This window comes from Halichoeres trimaculatus, unplaced genomic scaffold, assembly GCF_033239565.1.
Source record: "Halichoeres trimaculatus isolate MK-OKI-2021-1 unplaced genomic scaffold, fHalTri1.1 fHalTri1_scaffold_5, whole genome shotgun sequence".
Lineage (NCBI taxonomy): Eukaryota > Metazoa > Chordata > Actinopteri > Labriformes > Labridae > Halichoeres > Halichoeres trimaculatus.
Genome location: NW_027437183.1, coordinates 29066516 through 29083791, shown reverse-complemented (window position 1 = coordinate 29083791; position 17276 = coordinate 29066516). Strand labels below are relative to the sequence as shown.

Genomic DNA, 17276 nt, shown 5'->3' with positions numbered 1-17276 from the left:
CAGAGTTTGTTACTGAATATTTGCCTCCACTTCCAAGCTAGTGCTGTGAACAATGAATAAGCTAGTAAGCTGTCATATGCTAATGTAAACTGTTGTCTAAGCAAGGGTGACAATGCAAGCTACACCTAATTAGGGATGGGTACCTTTCACATTTGAAACGATACAGTACCAATTCCCGGTACCTGGCAATTGGTACTTGTACTGGCGGTTGCTGGTCAGTCAAGGAGGGGAAGCTCATTTTTTCCGGCCTACATCATAAATTTATTTATTTATTTAAATGTAAATTCTACCCTCTGTGACAGCTTGCTAGCAGCTGGAGCTGCTACGTGAGACTACAACAGGCTGTAACTGCGAGTGACAGGGGGAGAAGCTCCGCAGCTGTAGCTTTAGCTGCTTATTGGTGAAAAGAGAGAGAATCTTTAAACACAACGCTTGTCGTTTTTAAGAACAGTAAACTCGCTGGGGATTGATGAAGCCTCTGGATCAGTCCAGAACAACTGACTGTAAAACTCAGAAGATGCTCCGGTGGAGGGTTAAACTTCAAGATCACTGACTGGCTCATGTCAGAGTCAATCAAAAAGGGATTCGGCCTCAGACAGATCATCCAATCATCACACAGAAGCCCAGCGTCCAGGCCAGCCCATTGCCTCATAGACCCCCAGAGACGCTGAGCGTCCGATGGACTGGACTAAGTCCAGCGTTTATCCAATGACCGATCAGTTTTCACAGTGGAACAACCCACTCTACACTTCCCCGCTGAAGTCAGAATACGCTCAGCGTCCAACTGTGTTAAAGCGCTGAGACGCTGCGGGGATGAATGAGAAGGAGGCGGGGCCAGTTACCTGTGATAGGTAGCTGATTCTGAACAAAAGTTGAAGGAATTCTAGCTCATATTTTGTCAATGAAATGTACACACAGCAGAACATATCACCACTTCTTTTAGGGACATTTTAGAGGAAGCTGTGCTTCCCTTGCAGTCTTAGAGCAATCGCCACTGCTGTACTCAGCGGTACCAGTTTTTGGCACTTCTGTGTGTTTACGTGGCAAAAAATATCAATTTGCCTAATAATAAAATTTAAATTATTTTCTATTTTACATATTTATTCTTCATTATATAAACTTGTGATGCTGTGTTCATGTCCAGCATGGACAATCCCCTACTCTGCCACCTCCTCATAGTCACAAAGATGTGTTGGGGGACCTAAACATGGTACCCTTTTTGTTTTACCTGAACTGGTACCAGGTACTTTTGACAGAATTCAGTCAGTACCAAACTAATTCGGTACCCATCCCTATACCTAATTACTATTTTTTTCCATGAGTATCTAACATTCCATGAGACAGATAACCACTGCAGCCCAATCAGATAAACTACTTTGACGGAGTAATACAGTTTCTCAGCTTTTACAAAGCGTGGACAAATTAACAGGTTAGCAAAGTTTCATAGTAAGTTAATAATCGTAATTACTCCGAAAAAGATACATTAAGTAGTACATGAGCCTTCACACAGATTTGTAGAAAAAATAGTTTGAGAAAGAAGTTGCATCATTTTTACTTGTCTTAATACCCTTGAAGTACTCAGTCCGGGCCCTATGCAAATGTTTCAAATGTTTCAAGACATTTGGTGACAATCACTACTTTACAGCCTGTGATTATAGTATACGGTGAGTTGTTACATTTACAGTCTTTATCTGTAGGTGAAGAGTGTTATAATCAGAGGCCTTGAACAGCCTTTAAATGATCTTTAGGTTGAGATTACTTTGTTAACCACTGCATTCAGGTCAAAAATTATTGCTGGCACTCAATGTTCTGATCTCTGAAAGGCCAAAAAAATGAAACAAAACTCAAACTGCTATAAATCTGTGTCTGCTGGGCATTATTAATCTTTTAATCAAATCACATGATCTTCATCATGCTGAAGAATATCATGTGACTTTGCCCAAAGCTCCAGATCAGCCAAAGTATACTGAGAAGGAAACTCACCCCCTGAACTTTGGTCAACAAGAGGAAGTATAGCTTGCAGAGGTGTTGAACTTAAAGGGATCAGCTGCATGTGACTGATAAGAACATCATAAAGCTCGGCAACGATTGTTGTGAAATATCAGTAAAACATGTTTTTAGTATCTAGACATGTGAATCTGATTGTTTCTTTGTAATGCATAAAAATCAGAGCCAAAGCATCAAACTCTTTACAATCAATAATTAAATGAATAATAGGGTATGTACCCTTTAGTGACTAACAGAAAGAGACCATGTTATTTTCTGATCAGCCCTTGACATTGATAGGTGCCTGGTCAAGCTGTCATTAAAGAAATTAAACAAGAAGGTGCAGCCCATACCAAAGACTGAACATGATTAAGCTGGAATACGTAACTCAGAGGGCTAGTAGTGAGCATGTGTTCACAGCTCTGGACCTTTCAAGAATACTGTCATACGTACTGATAGTGTTTTATTTCTTTGAATGTGCAGAGGGAGCAGTTTTAGGGCCCCCACAGCTCAGGGCCTTAGGGCACGAGTATAGTCTTTGGCAGGGCTTCTCGTGTGACCATCTGCACAAGTGTTGCTCTCCTGGCAGTCTAAAGGTATACAAACATTGTACACAGTGAAGTTATAAGAAAAGACATACCTATAATCTATTACAAACATGTGTGCTTCAGAGGGTGCACAGTCATTTGGTCTGTGTACATTAGGTTGTATAGTATTTGTATGATGCTTATTTTAGAATAAAATATGTGAGCAGATATCCATCTCTGGATCAAATGCAAATTATGAGTCACTATCTGCAGAGCAACCAGATAGCTGTGAAGCACAGCCTCTGGCTAAACTTGTTGATGTCACGCCTCCCCCTCAGTAGCAGCTCCTCATTCAAATTCACACACTGATGCTCCTGTAAACACAACGAGCTCATTGTGCGGGGCCAAACACGCCTTCCTCTCCCCTGTTCTGTCATATTTTAAAGATCTACAGGTGCTTTGAGGACCGAGGGGACGTGAGAGGCTTTAGTCGTGCGCTTTTTCAGCAACAGGAACGCAGCCTGTAGCACGGCGTTACCAGCCTGCCCGTCATGGTCTCATTCATTATAGCCATAACCTGCGTTTAACTCACCCCGAGTCTCCTCTGGACCCTCCGCAAATACTCTTCCATGTCGGCCTGCGTCGCTACGGCGTCGCTGCAGATCTCTCCATAGACCAAGTTTCGACAATGAGGCTGCTGATGTGTGTGAGTCGGTATGTGTGTGTTTTTCTCTCCGCTTGCAAGTCTCCCGCTGTGCTCGCACTGCAGCACTCTGCTGCTGTGGGTCCTCCCCTCCTCTACGGGGTGAACCCACAACACCGAGCAGTGGGTGTGACGGCAGGAAGAGGAGATCCGACGGAGGCGCGCGCCGTGATTCAATCGCGCTCCCTGCGGTACAAATACCCGCTTAACGGCTTTCTCAGGAGCACACACACATCACAAACACACCTTTACCACCCTGTGTAGTCCATAGCCTCAGCGTCCTCCAGTGAAAATACGTAGGCTACTGCATGGAAGGAAAGACACGCTCCAGCACCACGGACAGCACCCTTTCGGTGCCGGTGGGTTTAACGTGATTTCTGCACCTTCACTGCCCTCGTGCACAGGAGCGGGAAAACCGAATCGGATTGACACGACTTGAAAGAGAAATCATTTTGATATGTTGCGGCAAATGTGATGAAAACCAACCATAGCCAGGTTCATTTTGATGCGCAAGCACTCCTGTGTGTGTGTGTGTGTGTGTGTGTGTGTGTGTGTGTGTGTGTGTGTGTGTGTGTGTGTGGCACTTTAATTAACCTGAAAGATGACCGCATGAGTTACAACCAGACAGAAAACCCGAGAAGCGACCACAAACTGTATGTCTGTCTCCCTCATATAGTATGGCATTTTCTTGTCTCTTTAAAATTCACAATTTATTTTTTTGCCACCTTCATCTTTCATTAAACACATCTTCGACCTGTAGTTGTGCTTTGAGCCTACAGTTAATTAAAATAATTTATAAATAATTTAATGAGTTTAAATTTAGGCTTTAATAGCCTTACTATTTATGGACCTGGAGACCAAAACAAAACCAATAAGGGGTTTGGACAGACCTGATTATACTAACCCATTGTTCTGAATCACTCAGATCTGGTTTCTCTTGGGTCACCTTTGAACATACCTTGGGTCTAGCAGCACAAAAGTGAGCAGTTTTCTGGCCTTACACCCTGCAGAGACAGAAGAGCACCAGGGCATGCGGTCAATATAATATACAGTCAAGAACAGGCTAGTTTGAGCAGGACAAAGTTTGAACTTAAATCTTGAATAGTCCTTATTTGCAACTCAACTAGTTGTGAGTATTTATTTGTTTTCTCACATTGCAATCATAAGTGTGTTTTTAGGAACATGTTCCACAGTATTCAAAGTAAATCATTTAATCAAACTGTTGTGCCCAGGTTCCCTAAAATGTCCCTTTTGAAAGACAGGTCTCAGTTGGAGGTTTTGGGACTTCCTGTAACTCCAATCATATCACAGTAAGCTTTAATACAACCCCTGACAACACAAAACATCTGGGTTCAAGGTACATGACTGAAAGCTGTGAAGTCACCTCTAAAAGAAATGAGGTGACAGCAGCACGCAGTCTTCACATAACTTAAGTGGTATAGTGACAAAGACTGTATAATAAATGGATGTAGACTCAGTGTTGTTACCCATCTGTTCTGAACAGAGTTTTGGAGTGTTGGAAGCATACTGGAAATGCTGAACTCTAGGCTTTGGGCCTCCTGCTCAACCACTACAAGGCACCTGTCTGCCACTAAGGCTACACCTCTGATTGGACAAACTCTGAATCTTATCAAATTGATTTCTAAAACTTCATCCCTGTACAGTGTGTCCCTTAAGAAGATATTCCGACAGTTATCATTTTTGTACCAGGCTGTAAAAATGCATGTTTTTGCTTTAAAAATCATTTTGTTTGAAATGGTTTCCAGTACCTCCAGAGCAAACATTGAGCAGTTTGTCATGGTCAGTGGTGACTTTACTGGTGAGGTATAGAAGATTCACATCTTATGATGAATGGTAAAGTTACATTCAAGTACCAGTTGCAAACTTATAAAGTACTGTGTTAAGTTGGGCAACTTGGCAGTTAAGGGGGATTGACTTCGCTTTTAGAGCCAGCCTCAAGTGGTTATAGAAAGAATTGCAGCATTGCTTCTCAAGATAAATATCAGAAGAACTAAGGACATGTAAGAGGCAGCATCTTCTGTAAAGTTGAGATTAAAAAGGAGCTGTTTAGGACAGTGAGCTGGCGGAAACCATGAATACACAGTAAGCTGGTTTACACTAAAAACAGTTAAAAAGTGTGAATACTGTATGAAGAGAAAATATAGGGAGTCAGGTGATACTCTGCTGCAAGGCTAAGGCAACATACCTATCAAAGAAGCTTTAAGGAAAATCTGGAAAATTCTGTATTTTTCCAGAATAAAGACTGTGTTTCTCATGAGAAACTAACACCCACTGTTGTGAGGACAGGATTCATGTCAAGTCGTGTGTTTGCGTAATGTTAGTGAATCCTTGTTATGTCCTACCAGTGCTCATCTACCAACTACACTCTCACCAACCAAACGTAACCTCACTCTTCATTTCATTGATAGACTCTCATGCACAATGAGACCACTGCAGTGCAACTGCTGGATGTGGGTTGGAATGAACATTGTCACAAATGGCTTAACCCAGGGCTGCTCAATTAAAAATTTGGTTGGGCTGGGTTTTCCGACTGAGGACATGAGCTGGGCTGCACATTTTTAGCAGCTAATTGAGGCTGCTGTGGTCCTCTCCTGAGCTATGGAAGTCTGCTATGTTGTAGTCTTAGACTGAAAATGAAGCACATCAGCTATGGCGGCCATATTGGTAGTGGCAATGGCTTCGCCTGCAGCCATAAGGTACCTGTCGGTCACGTGACCCTCAGCTGTGCCTCTTATTGGGGGAGCTCGCGATCTTAATATCCTCTAAACGGCCAAGTTACAAAAAGATTCACCCCCCGTACAGTGTGTGTGCCAATAGTAAAATTAGCGACTCAGACAGGAGACATTTTTTGAACCAGGCTGTAAATAAGTTAATTTCTGCTTTGAAAATGGCTTTTTTTTGGCTTGGTGTGTTTGTGACTTCCAGTACTTCTGGAGCCAGCCTCAAGTGAACACTTCGAGAAACAGCAGATTTTAGCACTTCAGCATTGTCTCATATTCTTAGACCGGAGGTTGCCACTAGGTTGTAGAACAGCTCCGGTTGTAAGACACAGTCAAACTCAGAATTTTAGCCGCCCCCTCGTTTCTCCGGGAAAGTTTGTCTGAAATGCAGTACGTTTTTCAGTGTGGTGTCTGTAGACATTTTAATCTTTAAGCATTGCAATGCACTCGTTGCAGAGCAAACGCATTTGTTTGGTTTTTGAACTTGGTGGTAAAAATAAATAAACAAATACTTTCCAGTCCACACATGAATAAACTGGTGGTTATCCTTACTGATTATTGTTTCATGGAAGAAAGAGACACGTTACTTTCACCTGTGTAGTACTGCTAATGTTGACACACAATGACACAATGCATTGTGAGTTAGTTGCTGGATTAAAATAGGAGTTGCAGTCAATATTTTTGATAATGTTGGAATTTTTGTAAGAACTTGTCAGCGTTGGTAAAAATGTTTCTCTCATAGGACCCGAATCCCAATCACTTGGCAGCTGTTTTCAGGCCACTCAAGGGTTGCTTTTGGGCTGCATGTGACCTGTGGGCCGCTAATCAAATAGCGCTGGCTTAACCGGTATTTTAGCCCTTAGCCTGTGCTCTATCACTCTCTCGTACAGCTTTCTTCTGCTCTTCTGCCCTTTCTCTTTTTAGAATTCTGATGAAATCAATCAAAGAAATCTTTTCTGGAAGAAAAAGACACAGATCTTTCTTCTCTATGCTAAACTTTGTAGGCCGGCATGGTGTTGTCAAAGTGCCATAAACCAATCTGGTCCTGGACAACGCGGACAGGGAATCTGAGAAATAGCATTTTAAAATAAGCTATTTTGATTCTGAAAATCTCATTAAAAATGTGGATCATGATCAGACAAATATAGAAGTGAGACTTCTTCAAGATCACTTGGAAAGCCCTCACAGGGACTTTAACCTTCAAGCCTCCTGTTTTTGGGTCTTGATTAGAAAACTGACACACCTAAATTTAAAAGAGCATCTCTACATCTGCAAGGTCTATCTAAATCAGTCTGGTGTCATAATTAACACTAGTAAAATCTGTTCAGAGTTGTCAGTATTGGTATTTATGTCACTAACAACTTAAGTAGTACTCCACTGAACAAAAAGTTTGGTTGAAGTATGACTTGATGGTGTTTGATAATCTACTGTGCAATATGACTTCATTTATACATGATAAGTGCTTCATTTTAGACCTTTTGCTGCAGAGTGGGGGGCTCCTCAAAGTCCCCTGATTGGGGGACCGTAGGGTTTAAGAAGCTAAGTATAATTACCACAAAATCTCAACAGCATTATGAAGTTATTGAAATTTCATATCTGCAGTAAACCTGTAGAAATACAGTAATATTACAAAGCAAGATATGGATACAGTATTTCAGTTTGTTAAACCCCCTTAATCAACCTTCAGTGCAATGCAGTGCAGAAATACTGCATTTAAGTGTTGTTTACAGCTCGAATCCCATACTGTGTTACACTGTGAAGACAGACATTCAATTGCCATTTATTGTTTTAAAGTTGCACACATTAATCAATACTGCTAAGTCCAAAGCTACTTCACTGAACAAATCTACATGAACTTCCTCCTCAATAAAGAACGATGTAGAGAGATGTGCTTTGCATCGTCAGCTTTCTAAACCGCTGTCATCAACCTCTCCCTTCATGAGTAGAAGATACACTCAAGGGCATGAAGTGCACCGCTAGAGAGCATGGATGAGTAATAGATAAGACTTTAAACCATCTGATCAATTCAACTGCATGATTGAACAGCTCACTACTACACGCCTGCAATGGCTTGAGTCGGAGCTCTTGTTAAATTAATTGATGTTGGGACATGACAGACTTTCAGCAGTATTAAAAAAACAATTGTTTTCTCTTGAATTAACTGTCTGTCCAAATTGTAAGAATGTGAAGCTCAAGTTTTGGTTTCAATAATACTCCTTCAAGTTCCATATTGTGACATCCTCCTCATTTTCACTGAGCCTTGTGGGAGCTATCCAGATCAAAGTTTGAAACACTACTGCTTATCCTGTAAAGTGAGAGGTGCATTCACTGGAGCTGTTTTTTCATTTATGAGACTAATTTAGTAGCGTATTCTTTAATAACTAAATTAAAGAGCATTGAAGTCTGACTACAATTGCCTCACAAACTTGCATCTGAACGTTTATTTCAGGTGAAATAAAAGCAATGTTTAAGTAAGAGCTTGAACAAACTACTTTAAAACTCACAATAAGGGTTAGTGTTAACCCTTTAGTGCCTTAGGTAAAATTTGTTAATCTTCATATCAAATAATTTTATGGACTTTAAGTGTGGTTCTCATAGTCTTATTGTTGTTACAATTGTTTAAATTCAGTTAGTTTGGGAATAAGTCAGTGCTTTGTACATTTTATATAGTTTGCCACAGTGATGAGAAATTTTGCTAAAGTTGTACCTGAGCTGAGTTGACAACTCTTCAAGGCAACAGGCAGACACAGGCAGCTTTAATCCGTCAATGCTTGTGCTTCTGCTCTCCTCTTCTATGGGAAAACTGTGAGATCTGTCGTGTTTTGCCTCTGAATAATTTCTCATTACACAAGTAAGGCTTACAGCGTCTGAACAACAGTCCTAGCCCGGTTTAATTTTCCATTGAAAACAATAGGCCTCGCTAATTGATTTTAATGGCTCTCTCCGCGACGCTGCGCCTCTGATGACTTGGAGAGAGGTCTTTAAGATTATTATTATTAGTATAATTGCCATTACCCCCACACTTTCCCTTTGCAAGAGGGAGACAGAGAAAGAATATCTCTGCCCTTAAGCTGAACAAATAATTATTAGAGACAGGAAACAAACAGACGACCGTCCCTCACACACACACACACACACACACACACACACACACACACACACACACACACACACACACACACACACACACACACACACACACACACACACACACACACACACACACACACACCTTAGATTAGACCCCCTCCTGGCGACCCTCATTCCCTATGCCGCCCTCTTCGTGCAGCGTGCCGCTTGTAATTTATGCAAAATTAATTGATACATCTTTTATAATTGATGTGCTGTAAACTTAATGAGTAATTTATGTAATTAGTCAATTAAGGATAATTCCAGCATATGTTCCGTATGCCCAGAAGGTGTGCTTTACAACTAGTTATTTGTCCAGGAGTTTGGCGCAGGCGAACACTGCCGTAGACTACCTAATTAATTTTGTTATGCAGATCAGCCACGGTGTCTATTTAACGGCCCCCTTTGTGAAAACAGATTTAATATTGATCTTTCCCGGGCGTTTAAAGAGGATGCTTTTTACCCGCGTTGGCCTCGGAGGGCCTCGGAGTTTCCAAACTCATTTTTCAAACGCGAGGAAAACAATCACGCAAAGACAACAATAAAAACGCAAGTTAAAAAAAAAACCAAACCAAAAGAAAACACACTGCTTTTATGAAGATATAATTGTTCGCTCTTTTTCGAGTGAGGGCAATAAAATGTGATTTTCTTGTAATTCCATGATGTCTTTAAAATATGCTCTCCGTCGACACAGTTGACCTTTTGAGTGGGCTTGAAGGGCTGAGACATAACGGGGGAGATACTGCGGCTAATTAATTGACACAGTTTTGAATATTCATAGCTAATACAGCAAGCTTGCCCTTAATTACATTGTTGGACTTCTCTCCTAGGAGGCTAAATCACGGAAGGCTTAATTATTGTAATGTATTCTGGGGCCCACTGGGGCACCGGGGAAGACAGGAGCCGTCAAGGACCCAGTCATGACACCTGGCTGCAGGAGCAAAAAAAAATTCAAGAGGAAGGGAGCAGCTTTTGTTGTTCTCCGCTGAGGAGAATTCAGAGCAGGGGATGAAGTTTGTTTACATCCTTGTAGGATTCACCGGAGAGTGTTTGAACAGACAGACAGCCGCCGGACTCTCCTCACAGCAATTAATCAACAACAGCGCCTCTCTCTTCGTGTGTGTGCTGTGCGTGTGTGGAGGAGTAGCGCACTGATGATTGTGCGCAAAGGAAGACATGATTTATTGTTTGCGAAGTCTGAAAGTGCACGCGAGCAAATTTAACAAAGAGGTAGAATTTATATTCCATCCTTTATTATTTATCCAGTTATAGTAACTATGATATCAAATCCACATCCTTTCTTTTTTCCCCCAGCACGATGCCTCACTGATGAGTATCCATATCTTAATATTTTGGCATACTGCTTTAAATTATTTTCTTAAAAAAAAAGTAAACTACTGGTTTTCATCATCATCATCGATCAGTCAAGATCTTAATTACAGGTTTTATGGGCAAAGGTCAAAGGTCAGGTCAGGGGCAATCATGGAACTATTGGAAATGCAAGATTTAGGAAAAGAAAGTCTTTCAAAATACAGTAAAGTCAAACAATAATAAAAAGATCTGTCCGTGTGTACTTTACGCACATCTCTTTGATTGGCAAAAAGAGTCAGGAAGCACCACCCACCCCTCATTTTTATTCATCTTTTTTTTTTTAACCCCATCCCACTGTCTCTTTCCCTCTCTCTCTCTCTGCGACACACACGCACACACACACACATGCACGCACGCAGCCCTCTGCTCTCCCCTGACGTGTCCCTTCTTAAGTGTCTGGATAATAGATAATGGAGGCAGCGGCCTGCGGGGGTCTTACAAAAACCGCGCTCAGTGAGTGGGAGCATCGCACACGAAGAGAGGAGAGGAGAGCACACATTACACATAGAGCAACGACGTGGCCTCTCACTTCCTATAATCGCCGCGGAAACAGAGGACCTCTCAACTTTACGCATGAACTGACTTTTACGCACGACACAAAGTGCAGATGTAGACAGAAAAAGCCTTAAGAAGAAACTTTCTTGGGATGCAAGAGCCTCACGAGGATCTTACCTGACAGCAGCGGGCCTGCAGGACAAACTTCACCGATAGATATCAAGAAAACTGACGAGCTTTAAAACAGATGGCTGAGAACTTTGGAGCAGATCCGTCAGATGCAGACTGATATGAAGATCGCCAAGTAAAAGTGCATTAGTAACACAACTTTAAAGGCCTTTATTTAAAATCACAAACTTCGAGAAAACAAAGCAGCTATGCCTCGTCCAGGAAAAAACTCTTACAGCGACCAAAAGCCCCCATACTCCTACATCTCACTGACAGCCATGGCTATCCAGAACTCGTCCGAGAAGATGCTGCCTCTGAGTGACATTTACAAGTTCATCATGGACCGATTCCCATACTATCGAGAGAACACCCAGCGCTGGCAGAACTCCTTGCGTCACAACCTCTCATTCAACGACTGCTTTATCAAGATCCCTCGGCGGCCTGATCAGCCCGGAAAGGGCAGCTTCTGGGCTCTGCACCCGGACTGCGGTGACATGTTTGAGAACGGAAGCTTCCTGAGAAGACGGAAGCGCTTCAAGGTGTTGCGCGCAGAGCACATGGCCTGCAAGAGCTCCCCGATGATGCATTACTTCCACCACCACCACCACCACCACCACCCGGGAAGCAAGCTGGGTGCAGCATCAGCCCACCATGACCATTCAGCCGGGCAGGCCAGCACTGTGGGTCGGCTTCCTCACTTTCAGGGCTACGGGGGCATAACGTGCGCACAGCCGGGCGGGTTCAAACACCCTTTCGCCATTGAGAACATTATAGGACGGGACTATAAGGGTGTGATGGCCAGTGGGCTCCCTCTAACTTCTGTCATGCACCACCTGGGTTACCCGGTGCCGCCACAGCTCAGCAGCGTGGTCAACTCAATGTGGCCGCACGTGGGAATGCTGTCAGAGTCCATGGGGGGCGTGCCCGTGCCCGCGTCCTCTGAATACGCTCCCTTCGGTGTGTCTGCAAAAGGCCTGTACCACAATGCCAACGGACAGACCCTGCCCGCGGTTCCCGTGCCGATTAAACCAACCCCTGCCCTGGGCCACGTGCCGGGATTGACGGGGCTGCAGTCCGGCCCGGCTCAGCTCTGCACGCCGGCCTCAGTGATGGAGAAAAGCGACCTGCTAGAGGGGAAAGGCAACCCACTCCACCCGGCTCTCCTGCTGTCCTAACCGGGTAAAATGCGGAACAATTTTGAAAAGTTACGCGAACAAGAAGGACATTAAAAACACGTCAAATATTCATATAATCAGCAACGTTATTTTTAAAGTTTCTTGCAGCTGTAGGAGTAAAAAGTCAGGTAACATTGTGCTGTGTGATGATTTTCCTCTAATTTCTATTAGACTCATGTTGATTGAAATCAGATTTATTTGCACACTTTGTGAGGGCATTTACCACATGCTGTAATGTGGCATTGTTAAATACAATCAGACACGTAGAGACGCTAAACCCCAAAGAAAGCTTTCATCGAGGAGACGAAAGGTCTGAAAATCTTTCCAAATGCGAACCTACAACTTTGTTTCTACTTTTGCTCTGAAACTATTGATTTTATTCAGATCTTTGGCAGGCCGTTCGGCTAAAATAAACAGGCCTTCGTGTTTTTAATTAGGCCGGTTGCACTTTTTTTTGTGTGTAACTGCGGTGCATTGAAAAATGTTATGCTTGTATTAAAACACTATTTATCTGAGGATATTTATAAAGAACTTGAAAACGAATTTTCTGTGGTGTTGTTGTTTTTTAAGAGTGTTTTTCGGGATCCACTGTTTACAAAACACAGCTGAATTCATAAATAACAAACTTCTCCGGTAACTACGTTATACAGCAGGACATATTGCGTATTAACAAGTTAAAGCAACTTTTTTTCATGGACAAAACTCGTGCCGATTAAAGTGTCTGGATTATAAAAGAAAATCATGCTAATTTCTAAATGTGAGATGATTAAAATAATCTATAAGTAACAAGTGCTGCTCAATCACTGCCTTGCCACCAGTTGCTCTATGAAATGCAAGCGAGATTAACTTTCTTATTTCATGTCACAGCAGCACTTGAACAGATTCAGATGATACATAATATATATATATATATATATATATATATATATATATATATATATATATATATGTTTAAATTGAAACTCCATTTTTGGTTTAGCCGTGGAGGTGATGAACACTGATTTGATGACACAACTTGTGATATATATTTTTTTTTAAATGTATTTTTTTTTTACTGTATCCAGTGAGGGCAAGTAAAGATTTGAGGATTTAGCTGAAGGAATGTTGATCTCTTTTAAAGTAAATTTTAACAAATTCAGCAAAGAATGGGGGGTAATTGTTTTCTCAAGCTCATCTTTTTATTTTAACATATGAGATTCAAAAATTGCAAAGATGGGGAAAATGACAATTAAAAAAACTGCCTGAGCCAAAATTTACTCAGAGAGATCTCAGAGAGATTAAATTGAGGTCACTGCATCACCTTTACACACAGATTTTTTTAAGGGACATAGTCTTGTGATAAGCCTGTGTGATGGTGCAGGCTGCATCAGGAGAGGCGCACATAGTCCTCATCAGACTGAGCAGCCGTCCCTCTTACCTGCAGCTTCACAGCTTCAAAAGCAGGCAGGGCGATGGGATCAAGTTTTGCTCTTTTGTTTGCTCTCTTTAATCATAGCTTTGAAGCTTGCACTGATTCAGCCCCTTGAAAATGACTTATATTCAACCTCCTGTCCCCTGTTTAGCATCCAAAAGGCTCCCACAGCCAACAGCATTGTCACACCAGCCTCTGAACAAATACTTGAGATGCACCAGTGGAGGTGAGGCGTGGGAGTGAAAAATTAAAATATATTTGGGAATCATCGTTAACAAGCAGAGGAAAAGTGTTTACAAAAACAAATCAGTTTTTTTTTTGTAAGGTAATATTTTTTAAACACAATTCAGCTGACTTTTCTTTCTTTCTAGTTTTTTGAGCTTTAACAAAGGTTTTCCTCTTTCACATACCTCTCTGACAACAAACGTTTTCACACACACTTTCACCGCAGGGTGTTTGTGATTCCTAGTTAAAGAGAACTGAAATTTTAACGGGATGTCATAAGCATCTACATAAATAGTGTGTGCCTCTGCCTGTAGGTGTGTGTGTATGTGTGCGTCACTTTAATTCCCTGATCAGCAGGCCTCAGTGTCTTTAATAGCCTTCACTGCATTAGTGTATAATTAAATGCCACTAATTAAGGCACAATAAGGGGAGTAATAATGCAGCCATTATTACCCTCCATGATCCTCTGTCCTCAAAACACCAGAGTTAAATGCCTCTGGAATCATAATAACACATGAGGTCCCCTAATGTGCACATGTGTTTATACACAGAGTAGTAGGAGCTTATGTGGCGTCTGTATTAGAGGAAGTGATGCTGCGTTGTGTCAAAGCTTGTAACAGCACATGTTAAATGAGTTCAGTACAATCCTCCTGAGTGGGCTGAAAATATGCTGATATACTTCTGTGGGCACGTTGGTATGCACAGTATATTACAAGGTCACATTTCCTTCAATACATGTCTCTGTTTCTGTTTCTGTGGTGTGAATGTAAAACTTTTGTTTTTGTGTTGTGTTGATATAAAAGTAGCTCAGTGCAATACACTTCTACAAGTGAGTGGTCTCTGATGAGGAGTGGTCTGAGGTTAATTGATACACCAATCTCCTAGACAATGCAAAGTTAATTATATTACTTAAACCGAAGAAAAAGAAAAGAAAAAAAATAGTTTTAGATAACTCCATTGACTTTAAAAAGACTAAAACATCGATGTGATGAACTACAGCTTTTTGAACTTAAAGTTGGAACACAGAGCTAATTGTTTCTTTAAAGTCATACAAAGTAAATCAGCGAATTACAGATAATTGATGGAAGATAACCTGGTGTTGCGTCTCCAACGATGAGAGAAAAGCAAGTGTTTCAAGGAACAGTTCCTCAAAGCTGTGGCACTGACTGAACTTCCTCTGGATAAGGGAAAAAGAGGGACCTATATCAAAACAACAACCAAACTTTCAACAAATATTTTAAAAGATGTTTTTTATTGTGCTTTTGAGTCTTTGTCTGGATGATAGGGCAGTAGAGAGAATAGGGAACTAAGAAGAGGGAATGGAGACGTAATGTGGCAAAGGGAGAAGGAGCTATAGACTCCATCAAGGAGTTTAACACAGGATCCAACCACCATAGATGTATCTAGATTACCTGTTGATGTGACAACATGATCCCACAGTCTTTTTGAGACTGCAGAGTTAAAAAAAAAATATGATCATGAAACTAGTTCCCAAATTAGAGTCTAAGCCTTCAATGTAAAAACTGATAAACACTATTTAAGAGACGATGGTTGGTGATAATAACATCCTTTAACTGATGCACCAGCTTCAGTTTGGATCTGTTCTTTAATAAACTAATCATTTCTCCTGCATGCAGTACAACATACTTAAAGGCTTAAGAAATCTAAAAAATAAAGTGATGTGATATCTCATTCAAACTACAAATAACATCAAACTACACGTTAAGCTATAAGCACCACTGAAAGTATACGGTACATTGATATGAGAGGACTCTGTATCCATGGAAAAACTGTTCATCGTGTGAAATATGATTTTAAGATGAATACGACGGGTCTCAAGTCTGAATAAAACATCAGGTCAGAGGTGTTTCACTGTCAGCCCTCAGAAACGAAACATTACACTCTTGAATAGTTAATGATACATTAGCGGTAATTACCCACACTTCATAGGGGCCAGGGTGGCAAATTCTACATACGATTTTCTTAATGACCAGCAAGAGCAGGCCATCTTAATGAGCAGCTTAATTCATTGATCTGATCTATTCACAGTAACTCAACACACTGACATACACACACATTCACACACTCACCAACATGAACAATCTTAAATATTATTCTTGGTTACAGACGGCAGCCTTTTATTCAGTGTAATAGCAACACCAGAGTTTTAAATTCATTTCTTTTCAACTATAATTGCTGTGAAAGGATTCTTTGTTCAGTCAGATCATGTGCGATAAATTATATCAGTGGAGTCATTTTAAAAAGTGTTCTGCATAAAACTACATCACAGCTTTGTTTGATGATTGAATGCTGAAATGCATTGAGCTGTTTCATTATTTGCAAGATCAGAAAACAGTAGAAAGAAGATATTAGAGGAACTTTCAGCACTGGAAACAGAGTCGTGTTTTCTAATTTTCCTCATCACAACCAGGAAAATGAAGACAGGCAAAACAATGGAAAAGCTGCATTTAATGTTTGCTGCTTGAAGCATTTACTTTGGTTTCTATTGGATCTTATCAAGTTACAAAGAGACATTCTGATTTTATTTCATGAAACATTATTTTACCTAATTTCAGATAATCTATGCCAGAATTACCTGATTTATGAGGCTGAATGTGCCAGTGTTATAGTCGAAGACTTTTCCAAGAGGTTGTGTAAAATTAATAGGCAAAAGTAAGAAAATACCTTTGTGAACTTTGTATCAAAATTTGATTTATATCAAAAATAAAGTAGGTTCTTAATTTTTTTTTTATGGCTCTAGACTTTCCAATTTAAATCTAACACTTAATTTGCATATGAGCACACACACAAAATATCTCAATTTTTTGCATTGAAAAGTTTGTATTCTGAAACTTATGACATACAATCACTTTGTAAAGGCACCAAAGAAATTTCTGACCACAAGTGTGACGGTCTTTTGGGACATGACGTTGTTCACTTTTGTGATGACCCCAGGCCAAAAATCTTCTACTTCAATCTTAATGATTGAATTTTTAAACATGTAATATATGAAGAGATCATTTGCAAAAACAGATAAAAACGCCATTTTGGAAAAAAATGAGTTGATGCGTGTGATTTACTCTTTGTGTTGCATTGTTTACAAAGCTGAAATCCATTTTGGTGCAATGCCAATATCTCCTGTTGGAAACCGGATCAAAGCTCATGTTTTGTTGCAGAAACCGCTATACGCCACGGCTGTTTCTTTTGAAAACTTTTCTCTTTTAAAACAGAGTTATCTGCTTTTGCAAATGAACTCTTCATATTTTCCTGGGATCCATGATTGGACCATTACTCAATTATCCTGTGCGAAGAATTTTAAAACTATTTCTGTGTTACGATGAGCTT

At 40.8% G+C, this 17276-nt stretch overlaps 2 protein-coding genes across 5 annotated transcripts in view; one reads left to right on the top strand and one right to left on the bottom strand.

Moving 5' to 3' along the window:
* The window catches only part of LOC141789944 (uncharacterized), a 49526-nt gene extending 46004 nt beyond the window's left edge, over positions 1–3522 (bottom strand). For 3 of the 4 annotated variants that reach the window (XM_074669518.1, XM_074669520.1, XM_074669521.1), the window contains exon 1: positions 3106–3521. In XM_074669518.1, coding sequence (XP_074525619.1) covers positions 3106–3144 — 39 coding nt within the window. In that variant the 5' untranslated portion in view covers positions 3145–3521. Of the gene's footprint in view, positions 1–3105 lie in introns of all 4 variants that reach the window. The other variant, XM_074669519.1, reaches the window with a different exon arrangement.
* A 7346-nt stretch (positions 3523–10868) lies between these two features.
* Positions 10869–12793, top strand: foxb2 (forkhead box B2). The gene has a single exon (XM_074670827.1). It carries the CDS (start codon positions 11330–11332, stop codon positions 12293–12295), a length of 966 nt encoding a protein of 321 aa, XP_074526928.1. The 5' UTR covers positions 10869–11329; the 3' UTR covers positions 12296–12793.
* The last annotated feature ends 4483 nt before the right edge of the window (positions 12794–17276 follow it).